The sequence below is a fragment of the Strongylocentrotus purpuratus genome, unplaced genomic scaffold (genome assembly GCF_000002235.5).
Source record: "Strongylocentrotus purpuratus isolate Spur 01 unplaced genomic scaffold, Spur_5.0 spur5_scaffold_17, whole genome shotgun sequence".
In the NCBI taxonomy this organism is placed as follows: Eukaryota; Metazoa; Echinodermata; class Echinoidea; order Camarodonta; family Strongylocentrotidae; genus Strongylocentrotus; species Strongylocentrotus purpuratus.
Genome location: NW_022145602.1, coordinates 29,156,880 through 29,178,724, shown reverse-complemented (window position 1 = coordinate 29,178,724; position 21,845 = coordinate 29,156,880). Strand labels below are relative to the sequence as shown.

At 37.3% G+C, this 21,845-nt stretch overlaps 1 protein-coding gene across 1 annotated transcript; it reads left to right on the top strand.

The window, feature by feature from the left end:
• Nucleotides 1–930: 930 nt before the first annotated feature.
• On the top strand, nt 931–21,355 carry LOC115924985 (LDL receptor repeat-containing protein egg-1-like). The gene is made up of 7 exons (XM_030988073.1): nt 931–1,261; nt 8,114–8,227; nt 13,538–13,660; nt 14,113–14,493; nt 15,630–15,752; nt 17,699–17,770; nt 20,971–21,355. The coding sequence occupies exons 1-6, from the start codon at nt 1,156–1,158 to the stop codon at nt 17,767–17,769; spliced, it is 918 nt and encodes a 305-aa protein (XP_030843933.1). The 5' UTR covers nt 931–1,155; the 3' UTR covers nt 17,770; nt 20,971–21,355.
• The last annotated feature ends 490 nt before the right edge of the window (nt 21,356–21,845 follow it).

Below are 21,845 nucleotides of genomic sequence, written 5' to 3'. Positions count from 1 at the left end.
TTAAACAGGGATTTGATGACAGTGAACAAGCCCTTTAAGTCATCTTTGTTATGTGTTATTAAATCTTTATGATAAGTTCTGTGAGCAGCGTTCAAAATATACAATGCTGCATTGCGAGCTTTCTTGTACTCATTCAGATCGTGATCAGATCGTGTTCTAGACCATCGTTTCTGTATTTTAGTACAGGGCAAATGGGAGGGGACCTCGCAAATACGTCACAGCGTTGGAAATTTGTGTTGGATTGATTGCACCTTCAACAGAAATCATAACTTTCTTATTAATAATCAGTTTTTGCTAACATTTTCACTGGCCCGTTCTCTCAATTTTTCTGCTTTTATTAAAACCAACTTAATATAAGGGAGGATTTCCCCCTTCGAAAAAGTTGGGTACAATTTACAACAACAAAAAAGGACCATAAATATTTCTTGGGTATTAAAGACTTTATACCAATACTAGATAGTGTTTAACCAATTTTGGGTACATTTTACTCAACAAACATGCTAAACTTATAATGGCTCATACCCAAGTTTGAGTTTGATAATGTTAGAAGGTGGTATGTTAAGTATGTTCATGCATTAAATTCGATTTCTTAATATTTTCTGCGCCTTGATCTTAGCGTTGAATCTTTATCACAGTATTCTCAAGGAGGGTGGGGTGAAGCCTTTCAGTGTATGTAATGACAGCAATGAAGAAGTGGACCGTGAACATCGTCTTTCAACAGGGCATTAATAATAATAATAATAATAATGGTGGCTTCTTATATAGCGCACATGTCCGTCACGTTGTGACGCTCCTGGCGCTGCCCCGATTCTCATTTGTTTGGTTCCAGATAGCGAAGAATATGATTGAATGTAAACATTCCGAAGGCTTCCGCCTAGCCTAGCATTCATCAGAGCAACCGAAATTCCCGTATTTTCTGGCAGCCAATCGTCTCGAAGCCCGTCATTTTTCGCGCAGTTTTGTTCCTTCAGTTTCCGGTCTAACTTTATATTTTGCGATTTCGGCTTTCTGTTCATTCTTGATGAGTGGTTGGAGGAAAGTTTCAGTACGTCACTATTCATGCTGGGATTCTTAATTGTGTTGCTATTTCACCGTAGCTTTGACCGAAATTAATGATCAAAATGTATTCTATGTTGATTCTATTTTCCTCAGAGTATGAAGATGGCGTCACAAACCATGATTGCTCTCTACTTTCTGATTGCCTCGGTCGTGGCAGCAAGTGCTTTAGTCCAGGAAGAGAACCAGGGCGAGAGCCCCGACGGTAAGTAATTCATTTTTAATCCTGTCAACCAACTAAATGAATAACTAAAACATGCTAATTACAAAACGATCAGCCTAAAGCAATAGTCGAATGATTGTGCAGTCCAGGCGCGTACGAAGGATTTTTTCAAAGGGGGGGGGGGGGGGGGGGGGGGGGGGGGGGGGGGGGGGGGGTTTAACATTAATCGGGCCGAGGGGGGGGGGGTAAGAGGACACATTTTTTTTTTTTTTTTTTTGGGGGGGGGGGGGTCAGCTTTTTTAGGTAAACCATGGGAATATTTTTTTTTTTTTTTTTTTTTTTTAAATAAAAAAAAAAAAAAAAATTAAATAAAAAAATCCAAAAGGGGGGGGGGGGGGGGGTGGGTTTTAGATAAATTTAGGGGTGGGGTTTTAGAGAAATTTAGGGGGGTTTACACACACAAAATTACCAAAGGGGGGGTTAACCTCCCCCCCCCCCCCCCCCCCCCCCCCCCCCCCCCCCCCCCCCCCCCCCCCCCCCCCCTGTGTACGCGCCTGGTGCAGTCACCTATTGAAATGTGCCAACATGACAATGATGTTTTTACATAATCCGATCCGGTTTGAAGAAAGTGTGCCCTGAGGTTTGATGATAGAGAGAGAGAGGGGGGGGGGGGGGGCTGTTTTCAGTGTTGGAATCATATGCATGTTATTCTCCTTTCATCACCCTGACTCTCTTTCTCTATTACGAAATCGCGCAATGGGATTTCATACGTGGTGATATGCGTCATTGAAATACGGGTTGTCATTATCATTACTACAGTCTATTGAAGGCCACCAAGCGAAAACACATAAAGTGGGCCACTGTATGCAGGTGGCCTTTCCAGACAGGTTCTTCGACACACATCCTCTTCTAGAGGAAGGCAATATGCGTGACCACTATCGGCCAGTGACCTTTATAAAGAGTATATAGGCCACTATTAAAGGCAGGTTTAACTGTATCAGGGATATGGTAACTTTGTCTCAGATTCTGAAATAAAATTCTGGATTTAGCTCATGATGCAATGATAATTATAAACCTTTAGGTCAGTCAGGAACCCCATGACATTTACAAGCCGATCGCCTGTCTGATTATCAAGATATTTATGATTGAAATTACAAATTTTGAAAACCGTTCGCCTGACGGTTTTCATAACACTAAAGTCTATTGGGGAAAACGAGTATGGTAAAACCGGTCACTCAAAGATTTTTACTTTTTTGAGGCACTTCTTGATCATTTTGAAGCGCATTTTTTTTAGGGCTTCAATATTACACCATATCACAGACACTGGTAACAAGTAGGGCCGTGTATCTCAGATTTAACATTGCTAAACGATCCCATTAATCCGCTGATTTAACACTTTTAGACGGATACTTGTCACTTCTTATCCCTACCAATGATATTTCCAGATGAATTTAGTTACCAGCCAGGGTTTGTTTGATATGATTAGATTTATTGATTTATTATTGCTTCGATCAATTTTGGTCTTTTATTTTGGTATTGGAGCCGTGCGTTTAATTCGGTCGAAACTGTTTTGTAAGGGAAAGAAAGTACTAAATTGTGTTCGTAAGTCAAGCTTTATTATCAATATCTCAAAATCTAAAGAAATATGCACATTAAATAGAATCCTCCTTCTATGAATAATAATATTACGTGCCTTTCATTTTTGGATTCAACACCTCTATTAGATAGTCATGAAAATAAGAAAGGTCAATGAAGACCAACGTTAAAAGGCGGAAAGATATATTTCTTTCGTTGTCATCTTTACCAACACCGTTACCACCCTCAACATGATCAATGCTATATTTAACGTTTAAAGTAGATATTCATTGATTTTAAAAACTTACTTTATTTTCATTATTGCAAAGTTGAAACTTTGATTCGAGAAGGTTATCAAAAATCAATGCTTGGAAACATTCGAAGTAATGATTATTACAAATTACAAAACGCTTAAATACAGCCCCGGAATAGCACCTGAAGAGCTCTCCGAACGCTGCTGAGATGTGTGAGATCACAGTATGGACATGATTTGCACAAGCAGACGATGTCCCATGACATCTCACACATTTACAAGCAAAAGATTTTAGTTATCAGAATCGGGTCATATCCCCTTTGGAATGGTTTGACATGCCCTTACATTATATACACTAAACTCATTATAATTTGAGAAATAATAGCTTTGCAAATATGTTCATTCTTTATGGGATGTCGTCTGCTTGGGCAGTATTGGTCCATATAGTCACGTCATTAAAACATCGTTATTTTTTCCGGCGAATCTTTCGTATACCCCAGCTGCTATGGAGGTGGTTGTATTTGTATTTTTATAAATCATCCGATATGTAGTTGACCTAAAACTTGTACAATGACCATCTCTTAGCTTACCAGTTTCTAGTGATACATTAGTCGACATATTTGTGATTTTCTTTGAATTTCACCTTTAAGTTGATAATAGTAATATTGCTAATTTTGATTGGTTATATTTACGATGGTCATTTTCACCGGCATGGTAATTATAAATGAGTGTGCTGTTTTAAAGACTACAAGGGGAGTAGCCTACTAAAGAAAATCATGACATATAAGATGACTATCAATTTGCATAGTTTTTATCAAAAACACTTTGCATAACATTAAAACAATACAATTATGAAGGACATGTTTATTTCTTACAAGTCAGGCTCGAACAACCATCGTTGACATTTGATTGATTTTTAGAATATATTTTCTTCTTCAGAGGTAATTTATTCAATAATTTTTCAAATCATCAATATCGACAACATTAAAAGGATGTGTAAAATAAATATAAATACATTCAACAGCAATAATTACATTAAGAGGATCTAAATACGTAATTCATAATCATTCACTTTACATTGTTTACAAAAATGGGAAAATATTGTAATAGTTTAAAATCCCGTAGTAAAATGCTGAGAAGCATTAGATAAATGTGATTTTATCTATATGCAGTTTGTTTTTAAACATTTGCCATATCAAAAAGCTATTGTACGTTTTTCCATAAAGGTAATTAAACATATACACCTGTACATTATTGTGCGAACGTTATGAATATACTAGTATTTATAAAGTTTTCAATTGAGCAGTGAGATTCTATACAAAGAATCAAATGCTTTTCATTTCATATCTGTGATTGTTATGAAGTTATAGTGAATAAATGCAACATTGCGTTCCCAGAATAATGTTATAATGTAATAACATTGGGGCATTGTAACAAAACATGAACAAATGATTCTGTTGTTTGCAATAAGCACACACAAATTTTCATTTACATAAATGATATCTGAAGGGTATTATACAGTGAAGTGCTTTAAAAAGGAATTATTTAACTTTATTGTTTTGTATTACTTTAAATTTAGATTTCAATATCTTTCTCCAGTAAAAATCGAGAAGATGTTTTTTTTTGTCTTCCCAATGCCCTGAAATGATTTTGATTTCATTGTTGACAATCTAATATAAAAATTAAGTTAACAAATAATGTTCAATATTCTAAATCGTTTTATCGTAATAATCTTAAAAGAAATGACAAGACTGCATTTTTTTCCACCTGTAACTTGTAAAGAGATTATTGATATTGTTTGTTCTTTGAAAAATGGAACTAGTGCTGGTCATGGTGGCTACATCGATGATAGGCATGGCATGAGCACAGTGGTGTCATATGTAACAAAGTTGCTAAGGGAGTTGGTATTCTTTATCGATTAAGACACTTCCCAAGATATATTTTGATTGTGTTGTAATATGCCCTGATAAATCCACATATTAACTATTGTAATATTACATGGTCAAATGGTTCTGATTATTTTATGACGAAATTATTTGTATTACAAAAGAAGGCTGTTCATTAATTAACGATGCCCCGTTCTGTGCCAACACTTTGCCACTTTTTCAACAATTAAAGCTTCTAAATGATAAATATTTTTAATATTGCTATATTTATATGTGTTCCAAGGGTTTATTGCCAAGGTCCGTGTTATGTAAATTTACATTCAATTATGAAATAAGTTCTCATGAAACTCGTAATGCTGGTAATTTTCATTTTCCTAAAATCCGTACAAATGTTTCAAAAAATACATTGTTTTTTTTAAGAGCCACTTTCAATGGAAAAATATCCCGTTTAATATGAACAATTATAATTCAATGAATATTTGTAAACGATTGTATAAATCCCATCTTTTATCATTACATTCAATCTAAAAAAAATGACGTTACGTTTCAGTTAATGCACTTTGTAATGTATTCTCCCCTCCCCTTCTCTTCTCCTTCCCACTTTTGTGTTCCTTCTTCTTTTGTATTGTTGTTAAGGTTTTCACTGCTTTTGTTTCTCAACATTACAGTGTATATTTTTTAAGGGGTTGACGTTCATAAGGCTGATTGCCCCCTTCTTAATCCCACATTCACATACAATTTTGTTTGCTCCTTCCCTTCGTATTTTTCTTGTAATAAATCTTTTATCTGTAGACCATGTCTGTATGTTTTAATGTTTTTTTGATGGAGTATGAACAAAAATGGAATGAAATGAAAAATGAAATAATAGCATCACTTGTTCTGAGTTCAATATTTACCATAATCGTGCAGTCTCATCATCATGCTGATGGACTTCTAAATGAATTCGTGTGATCAATGTTTTAGGGATCGCTTTTTTTTAGCTTCGAATACATGAAGTCAACCAACAATGAGTTCGAACCAAGTGCATAACAAGTTGATTTCCAGATATAAAATTTCCATTTTCTATAACATCATTAATTATGAAAATCCCATTGTTAAACCAATTTTTGAAATATATTTCAAGTTGTATATAGCTATTGTACCATCATACTTTATTTCGAACATGTTTGTATATTAAAAAAATTCCAACATATCTAAGTTCACTCCAGGATACCATCAACTCAACGTACTAATTAGGCATATTATGTTTTGAAAAAAGCATCAACAATCTCTAAGAAAACAATTTGTTTTTTTAATATAAAAGACAACGGAGATATTTTGGTAATACTGAAATAGTTTACACAAATTTTGAGATTATTAGCAGTTTGATAATAACAACTTTACCATGAATACATTTCTCATTTTCCAAAAATTAAGGATTGATTTTGCTTTTTCAAATTTCCTTAGAGAGGTAATTGCCCAGTTACTTGACTGGATCATCATTCCATTTTAAGCCTTTTGTGAATTCTAATTAATAATAGTGGCTACTTGTATAGCGCACAGGTCCACCTTTTGGTGCTCATGGCGCTTAGAAAAGAGTACATGTAACAGGCATAAGAAAGAAAAAACAATAAACCGAAAAACAGATTCGGAATTCTCCTAGACATAGTAAATTAGAATATTGCAATAATTACAACGAAAGAAACAAATAGGTTTTTAGTTGTAATTTGAATGTTTCTGTCGATGACAGTTGACGTAATTTTAGAGGGAGCTTATTCCACAGTTTTGGACCCATGGCCGAGAAAGCCCGTTCCCCCAAGCATGTTTTATTCTGGGTGTATTAAGTAATAGTGTGTCTGATGAGGAGCGAAGACTTCGTGTGGGGTTGTATTTTGAAACAGAGTTGCTCAGGTATGTAGGGGAAGAAAGAGAGTAAACTGAATGATGTACAAGTAACATAATTTTAAAAATAATCCTTTTTTCAACTGGCAACCAATGGAGAGAACGGAGAATTGGTGATATAGAATCAGATTTCTTAGTGAATGTTAATAGGCGGGCTGCAGAATTATGAAGTCGTTGCAGTTTTCTGACATCTTTTTTTGGAAGGTTAGAGAACAATGAATTTGCAAAATCTAATCGAGAAGAAATTAAAGCATGAATTAAGATCTCAGCCGCAGGTTTAGATAAACACTTTCATATGAATCTTAGATTACGTAATTGGTACCTAACACTCTGTTGAACATGTGTTATATGACTACGAAAGGACATTTAATTGAGTTGACATTGTTATTGCTTTTGTTTTTATAACATTTAAATTCGGCCCAGCATAATGATTTTTTACCATATTCCATCCAGTTTAGTCTTAACCCACTGTCAGCTCCTCTACATTTATATGTTAACGATTGATTTAATTTCATTTAAACTTTTTCCATTTTCTCTCAATTTACTTTCGATGGATTTTCGTCATTTTCATTACTAAACTGAAACTGAAAAACAAAAATTAAAAATGCTCAAAATCACTTTTTGATCAAGTTAGAGTACGCTTCAGGCCATTTGCAGCATTTCAAAAAATGTGTGTGCGCACACCTATGCGCGCGCGTTTTCGTGCGTAATGGTCGTACGTAATGTAGAATCGCCATTTTCTTTCACTAAAGTTATTGACCATTTCTTTCCGAACAGTTTGATACCATGTTTATTTCTTTATGACCAGTAATAACGAAATGAACGTCCATTCAAGATATATGTCCGTGCGTGCAAGCTCTTGTAATACATAGCATATATGGAGGAAAAAAACATGCCTATACTAAATCCATTATAGCTCTTTCGGATGCCCGGGGACCCCAATTTTATTCATAATCAAATAGAGTATGCGTCGGGAAAATGATTTCATGTCTCAGTTTGCCCTTTAAGTATATCATGACATCATCATATTGGTCTTAGAACTCAAAATACGAATTTGCATATTTATCGAAAATGGATTGTAACTATGTAAATGTTGATCGATTTTCTTCCAAATTTCGATATGTTGTAGCTGTAACAATCCATAACAAGATCAGCGTCCACAAGATTTAATAACAGACCACCTTATTCGTCCTCAGTGACGAATTAAATTTCTCGTTATACTTTCCATCATCAGTACAGGTTTCATTATTATAAAGACCATAAAATGGGATTATTAACGTTTTCCTTTTCCTTTTGTAGTTTGCGGCGAAGACCAGGGTCAATGTTACTTTGATAATACGTGTTACGATGCAAGCGATGTATGTGATGGTATATATGACTGCCCAATTGGTATCGATGAATTCAACTGTACAGGTAAATTGTTCAACTTTATATTTATTCTTATTTTTGCAATGATGACCTTCGTCGTTTCATTGTTTTCGTTCACATTCTTCTTATTAATATTCTTACTTCTTCTTTTCCTTCTTTTCGTCCGGAGTCCCATTCGTTTTGCACGTAGTGCTTGTTATTCATAGTTAGGTGCGTTCCTCATGTCCTTTTCCTTTAAAATTTCATAGGCATAGTCTCTAACATCTCATCAAGGTTGCTACATTCTTCGATTCTCGAAATCACTCATGCATAACCGTCCAGGCGCCATTTTGTCCGTTTCTGGTCCATTTTAAGGCCTTTCTATCTTTCTTCCTATCTCCACTATCCTAGATCCTACAAACTTGTAACTAATTCCTCTAGATAGTCTAAGAGATGTTTTTTAGTCTGCGATGCATAACCTGCCCTTCAAAATGCCATCTTTGTACTCAAAATTCAAATCTGAAACCGACTCTGTCAAAAATCTCTCAAATTCTTTAAAAATTGACCCCTTAATAATCTAAAACTGCCATAACTTTCTCATATAAATTTCGTTTTGTATTTAAATCTTACAGTATCTTTATCTCATAATTGCACATAGCCATGCCACATTTCACGCTCCAATGACTTTGCAAAACATGAATAGCGCCCTCTAAAATTCTGGGAATTGGCTTTCTTTCTGTGTCCGTATCTCCATTATGGCTTGGCAGACCCCTATCTCAATGAAACTTAGCAGACACATGTATCCATATACGTGACAATTGTCTGCCAAGTTTAGTAATTTTTTATACCCTTTTCGCAAAGTTATCGCCAAAAATGATGAATTTACTTTGCATTACGTAATAGCGCGTCTGATGCGTGCAGTACGTTGCGCGCAGATGACAAGGGTGTCACATTGACCACAATGAAGTGCCCTTTCGAATGATACCAAGTATGGTATATGTTCACACATAAAATCTTGAGTAAATCGCATTTGAACAAGGGTCACTATCCGAATTCCGCCGATTTTCCGCCCGATTATAACACTTATCGGTCATGACGTCATTTTTTCAGACTGCTTCGTAGGCGTATATTCACTACCAAAGGTCACTACCACCCCCATCATGAAGGTCCCTGTTAAGGCCTTTCTTTCGCCCTACCTATCTACAGTTTCACAGAAGCTACAGACTTCGTACAAATTGCTCTGGATAGTCCGAGAGAAGCTCTTTCGTTTGACACGATTGCATTTGGGAGTGTCGTGGTCGAGTGGTTTAAGGCGCTTGACTGTAGATGCGAAGGTCGAGGGTTCGAATCCCGACACGGCACTAATATCCTTTGGCAAGATATTTAAAGGCACTTGCTACTCTCCACCCAGGTGTTAAATGGGTACCCGGAAGGATGCGAACGTTTATGTGGTTGGACGAGCAAGTGTGCGCTTGTAAAATGGCGACTGGCTGGAATGCCCCCCAGGGAGTGGAAAATGTGCACACATTGTGTGCGGGTAAGCAAGAATCCGATGACCGGGGTAATAATATATCTGTAAAGCGCTTAGGCACATCGTTGGATCGGTGTATTGAGCGCTATATAAAAAACGGTTTATTATTATTATTATTTCTAGTTTAATCTTTCTTTTTTTTTCCGTTTTTGTTCCTCGAGACGGGGATGGGTATTCATGCCACAATACTGAAGTTTGAACTATTAATTTTGTCATGGTAGCTTGGCTAAATGAAGTAGCCCGAACAATACAGTATACGAGGCAGGAGGCTGTGTTGATGAATCTAAAAATATATTCCGACTTAAATAATAGATTTGGTATTATTCAGCATAAAACAGTCAGACTATTCTATATTTACATCCTAATATCATAGCTCTGCCTCTATAAAGTGAAGTTATCATTTTTCTGAATATTCCCATTTGTGAGCCAGATACAAAGTTTTGGTAATATTTCAACAGGATTGGATTGTGAAATTCAAAATTTGTATTACCATTGTGGAACCGAGTGTTAGATTTTATGCTTTGGTTAGGATTATGTATATCTGTAGTGTTGGGTCAAGGCTGAGGTTTACAAAAAACATCATTTAGTGCAGGAAATCGACGCAGAACAATTATTGTTGCAGGAGCAAGTTATACAACCATCATGATAATTGTTCATGATTGTTCACTCTCCTCAGTCTACACGGGGCCTCCATTTAATTTCCAAGGAGCAGAGTGTTTTCCAATAGCCTGCATTAATGAAACAGGACGGGCACATTAACACGCAACGCAAGCTTGCAGTCATTCGCCTAGGTTGGATTCGAACCCACTTTCTTTGGTTTTACAGGCAGAGGCTTTACCGATTGAGCCAACTCACCTCCTCGCCTTACTACTTCCTTTATAAATGTAGTTTAAACATTGTATAAGCTGTTAATTCTTTTAACTATGCACCATTTCTTTGATAGTTTTAACAAATTGATGTAAAGCACTTTATTTGTATGAACCCTATAGAAATGAAATTTGTTATCACTATTATTATTTTCATCAATTTTGATAATATTATTATCAATCAATGATTGAAGTCGTTGTTACAAATATTGATAAAGCTCTGGTACGTAATGAATTCAAACTGAAAGTATTTCCTGACTATTTTCTGCCATCACTAAGATTCCGCCTCACAGTCAATGAGCTCACTGATACTCATCTAAAACTACTAGATGCTTTAAGGCCACGTTGGCCTTCCTTCATATGCCAGAATGTCTTAACCCTAATAAGGCCGGGGGGGGCCATTATGGCCCCCCCCCTCCACGATTTTTCCGATTGCTCGGGAACGCATATGGATGGCGCCCCGCCACTCGCTGACTTTTTTCTTTCGAGTCTTGCGCAACTTTTTAAACCATTTTTTTGAAAATCGGACCTACGGTTTCAAGGTCACGTGACCTTTTGTCTTTGCATGTCAGCCCGAAAATCGCTCATTTTCGTGATTTGTGTACAAAACATATGTAAAAGTCATTTTTCCTAAAATCAGATCAAACATGGGTTATTTGGTCTTGTTTAAAGTTTAGGTGGTTGTTTTGGGAGTCAAAATAGTTAAATTGTAGTAAGAAATGAAATAAAACAACAAAAACAATGAAATACATAAGTTAAAAAAACAATGAAATACATAAGAAATTATCAAAACAAGGGATAACATAAGGAATAAGCTGGCTCTTCCAAATTTTTTGATGTATTATTATTCAGAATGGTCTAATGAATATATGTAGTGAAAAGAATGCTTAAATATGAATAATATATGATTGATGGGTAAAAATGTGATTTTTATGACTTTATTTGCATAAATTACCATAAATATGCAAATGAGTGAATTTTTCAAAAAATTGAAATTATCTTATTATCCTATACACTTCACTTGACATGCGTGCAAATTTTCGCGGCCGAGATCTTAAGGGGGGCCATAATGCCCCCTCCCCCCCCCCCGGCCATAGTAAGACCTCAAATAGCCCGGCCTTATTAGGGTTAACATACTCAACATTTCTGATCTATACTATGAAGCTCACACAATAAACTACACAAGAATAAGAGCAACTTGTGATGCTAAGGTTAATCATTTATGCATAGCTCACACCGACGCCGAATGTCGCGCTTTAAATCGGCGATCAATTCGGCGTCATTTTTGTTTACTTTTCAAAAAATCTCACGATCTCCTCAGATTTGTTATGCTCTGACATCTTAACAAAGCGTGTCAAGTGGTGACAGAGCGTTCAAAGTGGGGTCACCGCTTTGAACCAAGCTCTGTTAAACTCTGTTAAGCTTTCCTACGCTTTGAGCAAAACTTTGATAAGCTTTGTGACGCTTTGATAAGCTTTAATACGCTCTCCCCGCTTTACGCAATTCGTGACAGATCGCCTCAAATTTGTAATGCTAAGTTCACACCGACGCCGAATTGATGGCGAATTAAATCGGCGAGCAAAGCGGCGGCAAAGCGTAACAAAGCTTAATTAAAGCGTAAAGACCGTAATAGAGCGTGAGAAAGCTTTGAGCAATTCGGGACATTCGGCAAGAGCGCCAAAAAATGTTTAACTGTTTAAAGATTTGAGGCGATCTGTCACGAATTGCGTAAAGCGGGGAGAGCGTATTAAAGCTTATTAAAGCAAAATTTCTCATTAATTCGCTTTCAGATACACTTAATACGAATGCAAACCTTACTAGATGGGGTAAAAGGGCATCAGCAAACTGTAAAAAATGTGAAAATAGAGAAACAGTACACCATGTATTGAACGCATGCCCTGTGTCACTTGACGAGGGGCGCTATACTTGGCGCCATGACAACATACTTTTGAATCTTGCCGAAATTATTCAAGAAGGCATCGCCTCTCTTAGCGACACTATTATGTACCCAGACCTGAAAGTAGAGCGATGGACAAAATAAGACATCTCCACAATTCCACTAGAGTGTACCCAAACCAACCTCATCCAAGACATTTGTGTTTTTTGGAAGAACTTAAAGAAAATCCTCATACTTTAATTGTCAGTTCTCTTTGAAATGAATGTAGATAAGGCACATGAATATAAATCGAACAAATATGCCCCGTTAGTTGCAGATATACAGGCTAATGGATATTCTGTGGTGTATCTTCCTTTGGAAATCGGCTCTAGAGGTCATATTTCGCCAGACAATGTGACGAGACTAAAGCAGCTGTTGAAAGAAATTGGAAAACCTGTCAATCTGAAACAAGTTCGACAGACTCTATCCAAACTATCTATTGTTTCTCCGTTTGTCATCTATTACTCAAAGAATGCAAATAAATGGGAAACCAAAACTCCCCTTCGCATTTCAAGTATGTAATTACTCACACACAAATTGGTTAATACACCTTGTAACCAATCTTATGTTTTCTTTCTACTGCTCGCCTATTTTCATTGCCTGGCACTGATAGAATCCTCTTTGTATTAAACATTAACTCAAATCAAACTCTTATAATACTCATTATGTATGCTTCGTATTTATTAAGTTGATATATCAAATGAAATTTCAATATTTAGCTCCTCTTTTTTCATCTATAGCTAGGAATATCCATAACTCCTCAGCTTTCACTATGTTGTAAAGTTCGTTATTTTTTGTTGATGTTACATTTCATTATTCACTGTATCTACATGTATATACTTTTAATTCCCTGCATTTTCCAGTAAAATGGAATTGTCCTGGGCTATTGTTTTCCTTTGTTGTGCAAGTTTGAACAATAAAGTGATGTTAAAAAAAAAACTATTTTTGTTATTATTTATGTAAGTATAACTGTCATTATTATTATTCCTATCCGTCTTCAAATTATTATTATTATTTTGTATTGTTATTATCATTATGTACAGGATGTTTCGCATGTAGTGGAAGCTCCAAGTGCCTGAATGATTTTCGGGTTTGTGACTTCTATATCGACTGCCCAGGACAGGAAGATGAGTCTGAGAGTCTCTGTAGACATTCTGAATTCATCAGTAAGTCTCTGATAGCGACTACCTTTATTTAACGATTACCTGCCTTTAGAGACCACTTATATAGAGAGAGAGAGGGGGAGAGAGAGATAAGCATGATAGAGGGAGAGAGGAAGGGAGAAAGCTAGTTGTTATATATCGCCAATACTGGGTCATTTTGCTTTGTTCGAACTTTCATTTTGGTCTTCATGTAAATTTTGATTGACTTTTGGACATGTATATTTTCTACTTCACATTTCCTATCAGGCAGAGCTGCAAGGCTCTGTCCAAATTTTGACGAGAGAAACGAAATGGGGGTCACGATACCCCACCTGAATTACATTGGTTCCTGTGTAGTAGTGGTGGCATATATTTTTAACGAGAGCTTTTCGTAATGTAAAGGTTCGTTATAAAATCAAAGAAGAGAATGTACATCATTGATATGTTTTGCTTTAATTGTCTCTGCCCCATCCTAGAGAATGTTCAGGTACCAACTGGAGACTGGGTGACTATTGACCAACGCTCTGGTGGTGATGAGAATCGCAACACCCCAGCAAGCAACTTCAAAAAGTTCACACACTATGTATTTCAGGGCGAACCAGGTACAACCCTTTTCATGGAGTTACTGAATTTTACCTGGTCTGAGGGCCCGCTAGTCTCCTTGCACGAAATCTCTGCTGGTGCTGGAGACGACCCCACAGACGATGCAACTCTTTACGTTTACTTGGCATATGGAGGTTACGCAGCAAGCATTAGCAACTCTTGGAACTTTTCTCTCAAGAGCAACACAGGTTATGCTCTGATCAATTTCCCCAAAGGCATAAATGCTTCTGTCCAGCTACGGGTCACAGCCATAGGTAAGAACCTTGCACTCTTTTCTGGTGGCTTCTATGGAATGTGTCCTGTACATTTATCCTTATATTCTGCGCAATGTGTTATGTAGCTGACTACCCCTTAACCCCTTGACTACTGAATTCTCTGATGCCCATTGGCTTAATACAGGGACAACTTGATTCCTGTAGGCAATGGGTTAACCCTAATTAGGCCAGGGGGGGGGGGGAGTCATTATGCCCCCCCCCCCCCCCCCCCCCCCCCCCTCCGCGATTTTTCTGAGTGTTCAGTAACGCATACGGATGAAGCCCCGCCGCTCACTGACTTTTTCCTTTCGAGTCTTGGGCATCTTTAAAAAAAAATTGTTTGAAAATCGAACGTATACAATTACAAAGTCACGTGACCTTTTGTCTTTGCATGTCAGCCCCAAAATCGCTCATTTTCGTGATTTGTGTAAAAAAAAAACCTATCGAAATATCATTTTTCCTAAAAAGAGTTAAAACATTTGTTATTTGGTCTTGTTTAAAGTTTAGGTTTTTGTTTTGGAGGCCAAAATAGTAGAATTGTAGTTAGAAATCAAATAAAACAACCAAAACAATGAAATACATAAGTTAAATTAAACAATGATATACATAAAAAATTATCAAAACAAGAGATAACATAAGGAATAACCTGGTTCTTCCAAAAAAAATTCACATTAATTTTCCAAATGGTCTAATGAGTATAATATTATGTAGTGAGAAAAAAATGGTTTAATATGAAAAATATATGATTTATGGTAAAAATGTTAATTTTATTACCTTATTTGCACAAACTAAATACAAATATGCAAATAAGTAAATTTTTCTAAAAATTGAGTTTACTGAAGTATTTTATACATTTTACTTGACATGCATCCAATTTTCGCAGGGATCGGCCGTTTCACCTAATGCCCCCCCCCCCCCGCCAGACAGAAACAGTCTTCTTCATGTTTTTTCCATTTTTTTTACTACCAAATTTCCTCAAGGTGAGGTCGACGAGAACCCAACAAGCATGTGACTTACTTGATCTTTCCTAAAAGCTTTTATGGGGTACTAGGTGGACATAGTTTCCATAGATTCAACGATTCCTTAAAGTTTGGGATGCATCCACATGTCATTTCTTGTTTGCTTTTCTTTTAAAGCATGCGAGAGCCATGAGAGTCTATGTATTGGATCTCCTCACTGCGTGGACTGGGCCAATGACAAGTGCAATGGGGAATACGAGTGTGTCTACAGCCAAGAAGATGAATTCAAATGTGACGGCGGTAAGGCTGATGAAAATAATGTGATGGCCAGGATGATGGTGATGATGATTGTGATGATGATGATGTAATGACTGTGATGCGATAATAATGGTGGTGATGATGGTGGCGACGGTGATTATGATAGTGATGGTGGTGTTGGTGAATGATAAAGATGATGATGATGCGTTGATGATGGTAATGGTAGTAATGATATGATTACAATTATGACAGAAAAGGCCTCATTTATAGAACTATGTGCAGCCTCATTCGCATTCCTGTATATTGCAGTAGACAGACAGGACACAATAAACACACCTGTTAAAAAAGTACCATGGTTTTACCATCGTTCTAGTAGACAGACAAGACACAATAAACAAACCTGTTAGAAAATTACCATGGTTTTACCATCGTTTTAGTAGACAGACGAGACACAATAAACACACCTGTTAAAAAAGTACCATGATTTTACCATCGTTTTAGTAGACAGACAAGACACAATAAACAAACCTGTTAAAAAAAGTACCATGGTTTTACCATCGTTTTAGTAAACAGACAAGACACAATAAACAAACCTATTAAAAAATACCATGGTTTTACCATCGTTTTAGTAAACAGCCAGGACACAATAGGCATACTCTTATAAAAACAAGTACCATGGCTTTACGTGACCCCTGTTATTTCTCGTTATTATTATTATTATTATTATATGTTATAGTATATTCTTTAATTCTGATTTTGCACATTTCCCATTTCATCTGCGCATCTTGGTCTGTAGTTCCTAATTCAAATTTATGAACCAAATTTTGATTTCACTTTATAGTCGGTATCCTTAAAAAGTGAATTATTAATTTTTCATGAACCACATCCCTTAAAAGTGATAACGGTTTTCAGTCTTAAGCAGGGCTCCCACTTAGCCGAGTTGGAGCCTCGAGTTGTGGCGAGCTGGCACGAGCTTATGGCAAGCCGTTTTAGCATTAAAACATATTTCTTGATATCAAGAAATCAATTCTTGATATCAAGAAATAATTTTACGTTGTAAAGCAATGGTAATTCTTGATATCAAGAATTCGATTTCGTGATATCAAGAAATATGTTTTAATGATAAAACGGCTTGCCATAAGCTCGTGCCAGCTCGCCACAACTCGAGGCTCCAACTCGGCTAAGTGGGAGCCCTGCTTAAGGGTGACTGCACAATGGTCACATTGTGGAACTGGCTTTATATCAGTTGTTTGCGCATAACACAAAATTAAATCTATTACCAGCCAATAGTCAAGACGTGAAAATATTATATTTAGTGACTAACTGACGCCAAGAGTATAGTTGGCTAAATGGAAACATTTTTCGCCAAACATCAGTTAGATTAAAAAACTTGGTCGATTTCCTAAACCACCCAACCTGTCTAAATGCATACGACATACCACGAGTATCCAGCTGGGCATTATGTCTGCAATTCCAGTTTCGAACCAGCACCTAAACATCATATTTTACATAATCACCTTTTGCAACCATTGGAATAAATTCTCATAAAATGCTTCTCTTTTGCAACGTTTGGTGGGTGCATAACATTAAAAATGAAATTTCCTCACATTCCAATCTTTAATGGCTACTTCTGTTTCATCAAGATGTATAAAATGTTCAAGTGGTTCATCATATTTGTTTTTGCGTATACACATATAGTTACAACAATTGAGCGATTTGTGCCATGATTACGGAAATAATAATAATTCAATTCTGCTTTCATGACTTCCAATTCCGGTGTAAAAAATGTTTTTTGAATCACAACAATGTCTGATTTCTGATGCTGTATCCAAGAAAATATTTTATTTCGTTTTAATTGTCTCTGATGCCTTTGACATTGAGAAATAAGAAGGTAGTGTTTTGTTTACGTTCGTCCATATTCACGTTAAGAATTAATTATGTCTTACATTTTGTGTTTTCTGTTTTCCTTTCCTTTCTTTTCTTCGAAGATCTGGGCAGCGTTTCACAAAACGGTACAGTTGATGACCCATCCGCCGAAGACCCATTTAAACATGCCTAGCGTGAGTATTAAATTCAGTACGTTTTACAATGGCGGTGTCAGACATAATATTCCCGATACATCTTGAATTACCAAGATAATAACTATCTAGATAATTCTACCACATAGGTGATTAACAAATGACAGACAGTAATTTCCCGCGAAAAATCACTTGGAATTTTATGAAATATTAACTAGCAATTTGGAGAGAAGCTCAAATTTATACGTCACACTGTTGCAAATTCCTCGGGGATGATTTTCCTCGGGAGGTAGTAGTCCTCGGGCGTATCAGGACAATTACCCCCTGGGCAATCACCCCCCGGAAAATTACCCCCCGGAAAACTACCCCCCAAGGACAATTACCCCCCGGAAATTTACCCCCCGGAGAATTACCCCCCGAGGACAATTACCCCCCAAGGACAATTACCCCCCGGAAAATTACCCCCCGGAGAATTACCCCCCGAGGACAATTACCCCCCAAGGACAATTACCCCCCGGAAAATTACCCCCCGGAGAATTACCCCCCGAGGACAACTACCCCCGAGGACAATTACCCCCCGAGGACAATTACCCCCGAGGACAACTACCCCAGGACAATTACCCCCCGAGGACAACTACCCCCGAGGACAATTACCACCCGAGGACAACTACCCCCCGAGGACAATTACCCCCCCCCCTCGAAACACCATTACCGCGGCCCGAGGTCAATCACACCAAGGGAATTTGTAACACTGTGACGTATAATGCGAGCTTCTCTTCAAATTGCTATTCAGAGAAAATGTCATGAACTTTCATTTTCTTAGTTATTTATGACGGAATAGATTTGTTTCGTACAGGGGTTGTGTATAAATTATATTTATATTCGTAGCTCACATTCAAAGCCCTCGTACCCATCTGCCAAATCTTTTTGCTTGACGTACATGTATCCTCCAAGGAGGAGATTTCACCCACCCCTCTTGCTCTGTATCCATTCCACCTTTGTAAAGTATGACTTAATATGCCACGTGTATTGAATCAAATTCAATTGCCAGAAGACGCATGTATCAAATCGAATTCAATTGCCAGAAGACGCATGTATCAAATCAAAGTACGGAATTTACATTTCTTAGAAATTTAACAATACATTGCGCGCAGATGAGTACGCGTTAATACAGCTAGTCTCCCCCAAAATGGCCCAACAAAGAAATTAGGATGTAAGATATCATTATTTATGCATACTCTGTAACTTTTCTAATCAGCTGATCGTATATTTGTCTTTGTATGTATAATGGGCCCTCATCCATGATCTATTCCAAAATTAAGGTTCTCTTCATGTTTATAAATGTAATGTAATATATATATATATATATATATATATTTCTGTTGTCATGGTGAACTAAAATATGTTTTCTTGTACTGTGATTTATTTTGAAATAAAAATTGCCTTCAAGTTAAATATATGGTATGTACGGTGCCATATTAAAAGAAAATAAGTATCCGCACTTGGGTACATTCATCTCAATGATTTTGTAATTCCAGAGCAGCGTTTTTTCAATTGGGGTGCCGCAAGAGAATGTTAGTTACATGACAATTGTTTTTGGCAAACGTTGATTTTGTGAAAAACAAATACCAGAAACGGGTAGAGTATTTATTTTCATGAGAAAATAAAATGTAAACAAATAATAAAATGTCTTTCTTCCTCGCTCGCTGACAATATTTTGCGAATATATATCTTTTATTTCGACATTACATTGTTACCACACTCATCACAATTATAAACATAATGAATCAAGGCAACGAGAGGCCCGAATATCCTCATATTCGTGTATCAAGGTCATGACCGAATATTTCACTTTATATTCGTGTAAATTCGGCGGTGAGGTGCCCGCATACCTTAAATCTGTGCTAGTGTGTTGATTACAACATTATGTTTTACCATTTTGAAAATGTCTTGTCCTTGTTTTTCTTGCTCGTTCACTAAACCAAGAAACAAATGTGCCCATACGTGTGTACATAGCACTTGACGAGTGCCAGAGTGATGCAAAATAAATAGTTTGTGAAGAATTTAAGATTGGGCGAAACTTTTCATTTCTTAAGAGGGCATCGTGTCGAACAAAAAGTTGAAATAACGCTGCACAAGAGAAATCCTTCGTAGAAAACAGCAACCACAGTGTTGTTGCATACATTATAGTTAAAGAAAAATGTGTAGTAATGAGGAAGATCACGCGCAAGTATTTGAACGAATGTGGGTTCATGCACGGGATTTTATGGGCTCGTAGCCTTCACAGCATCTCTCAACGTGTCAGATCGTCTTTTGCTATTGAATCCTGATTTTCCCGGGGGGGGGGGGATTGTCCTCGGGGGCGGGTAATTGTCCTCGTGGGGTAATTCCTCAAGGGGTAGTTTTCCGGGGGGTAATTGTTCTTGGGGGGTAATTGTCCTCGGGGGTAGTTGTCCTCGGGGGTAATTGTCCTCGGGGGTAGTTGTCCTCGGGGGGTAATTTTCTGGGGGGTAATTATCCTTGGGGGGTAATTGTCCTCGGGGGGGTAATTCTCCGGGGGGTAATTTTCCGGGGGGTAATTTTCCGGGGGGTAATTGTCCTTGGGGGGTAATTGTCCTCGGGGGGTCATTCTCCGGGGGGGGGGAATTGTCCGGGGGGTAATTGTCCTTAGGGGGTTATTGTCCTCGGGGGGTCATTCTCCGGGGGGTAATTCTCCGGGGGGTAATTGTCCTTGGGGGGTAGTTTTCCGGGGGGTAACTTTCCGGGGGCTGATTGCCCAGGGGGTAATTGTCCTAGAACCGTCCTCGGGGTAGTTGTCTTCGGGGGGTAATTGTCCTCGGTTCATATTTTTCCCATATACATCTTCACAATCTTAAACGAGTTGGGTTAAATTTTACACATAAGACGGAAAAACGGACCGTGCATGTTTGTTGGGTAAGAGTTTACCAACACTGGGTAATCAACTTCGGGTACACTTCACCGAACAAACATGCATATTTTCATTTTTACCTCTTATGTGCAAAGTTGTATCTAATTCTAAACTGCCCTTGACTAAGAGTGCACATAATAATACACCTCTTCATTTTCCCGCGAGCAGAATCACAACATGTCACATTCGACTACTCTTTCTGAAATGCAATCGGTGCATACCCCTTTTTAGGTTACATGAAACAAAACCTGAGAAACAAATTGATACAATTTTAATCAACTCTTATACTTGCTCTTGACTTTTATTTTACCAGCATCGTAATACTCCAAGTAATAGTTTCATCGAGAAGTTCGGGGAGCAGCCTATCGGGATCTTCTCCATGTGGTCGATCAGACGACATCTCCGTTTACTGAGACTTTTGTCAAATTAATGCGAAAACAAAAATAATTGGTTATCAGTCATCACTGACCTTAACCTTTGCCTCTTAAATATAAAAGTGCAATAAATATATATATATATTTTATGTATCTCGTTTCAAGTAAAGTATCGATATGCTTACATCAAGCCAATATAGTTTTTTTTTTGTTGACGGCAGTTTAGCCAATGCACCGGAACACATATAGCTCCGTTTAGTCTCATTTCACAACGCCCTCTATCGTCAGAGTCAGCAGCCTAACATGTTAGCCTATGGAATTTTACCCTCCAAAATCGTTAAAAATTCATTTTTTGTTTAAACGAAAACCACATCCACCCCGACGTACGTTATCACTAGCTCTTTCATTAGAGCCCTCATGTCCCATTGACTTTTGAAAGTTTACCCACCGTAATTTGATCAAAATAGGTTGCAAGCTCGTCATTGACTATATAACACATGTGCAACAAGTCGAACTTTGGACTCAGTTTGCCAAGCAAATGCAAGATTATAGTTCAAGTACATGAAGGATAAGAAGCATGAATTATCATAGATCACTTCTGCTTCGTTCATTATGTCCATTTCATCCAACCCCCCACCGTAATTTTTCCATTTAGTAAAAGCAAACATTTTGCCGAGGTAAGCAAAAACATGAATATTCATGATCACCATGGACTATTCGATTATTTACAGAGGGGTGTAATTGTGCACCACATCAAGCTCCCCTACGTCAAGTATTTCATTTTATTATGTAGTTTGGTATAGGTTTATTTTAA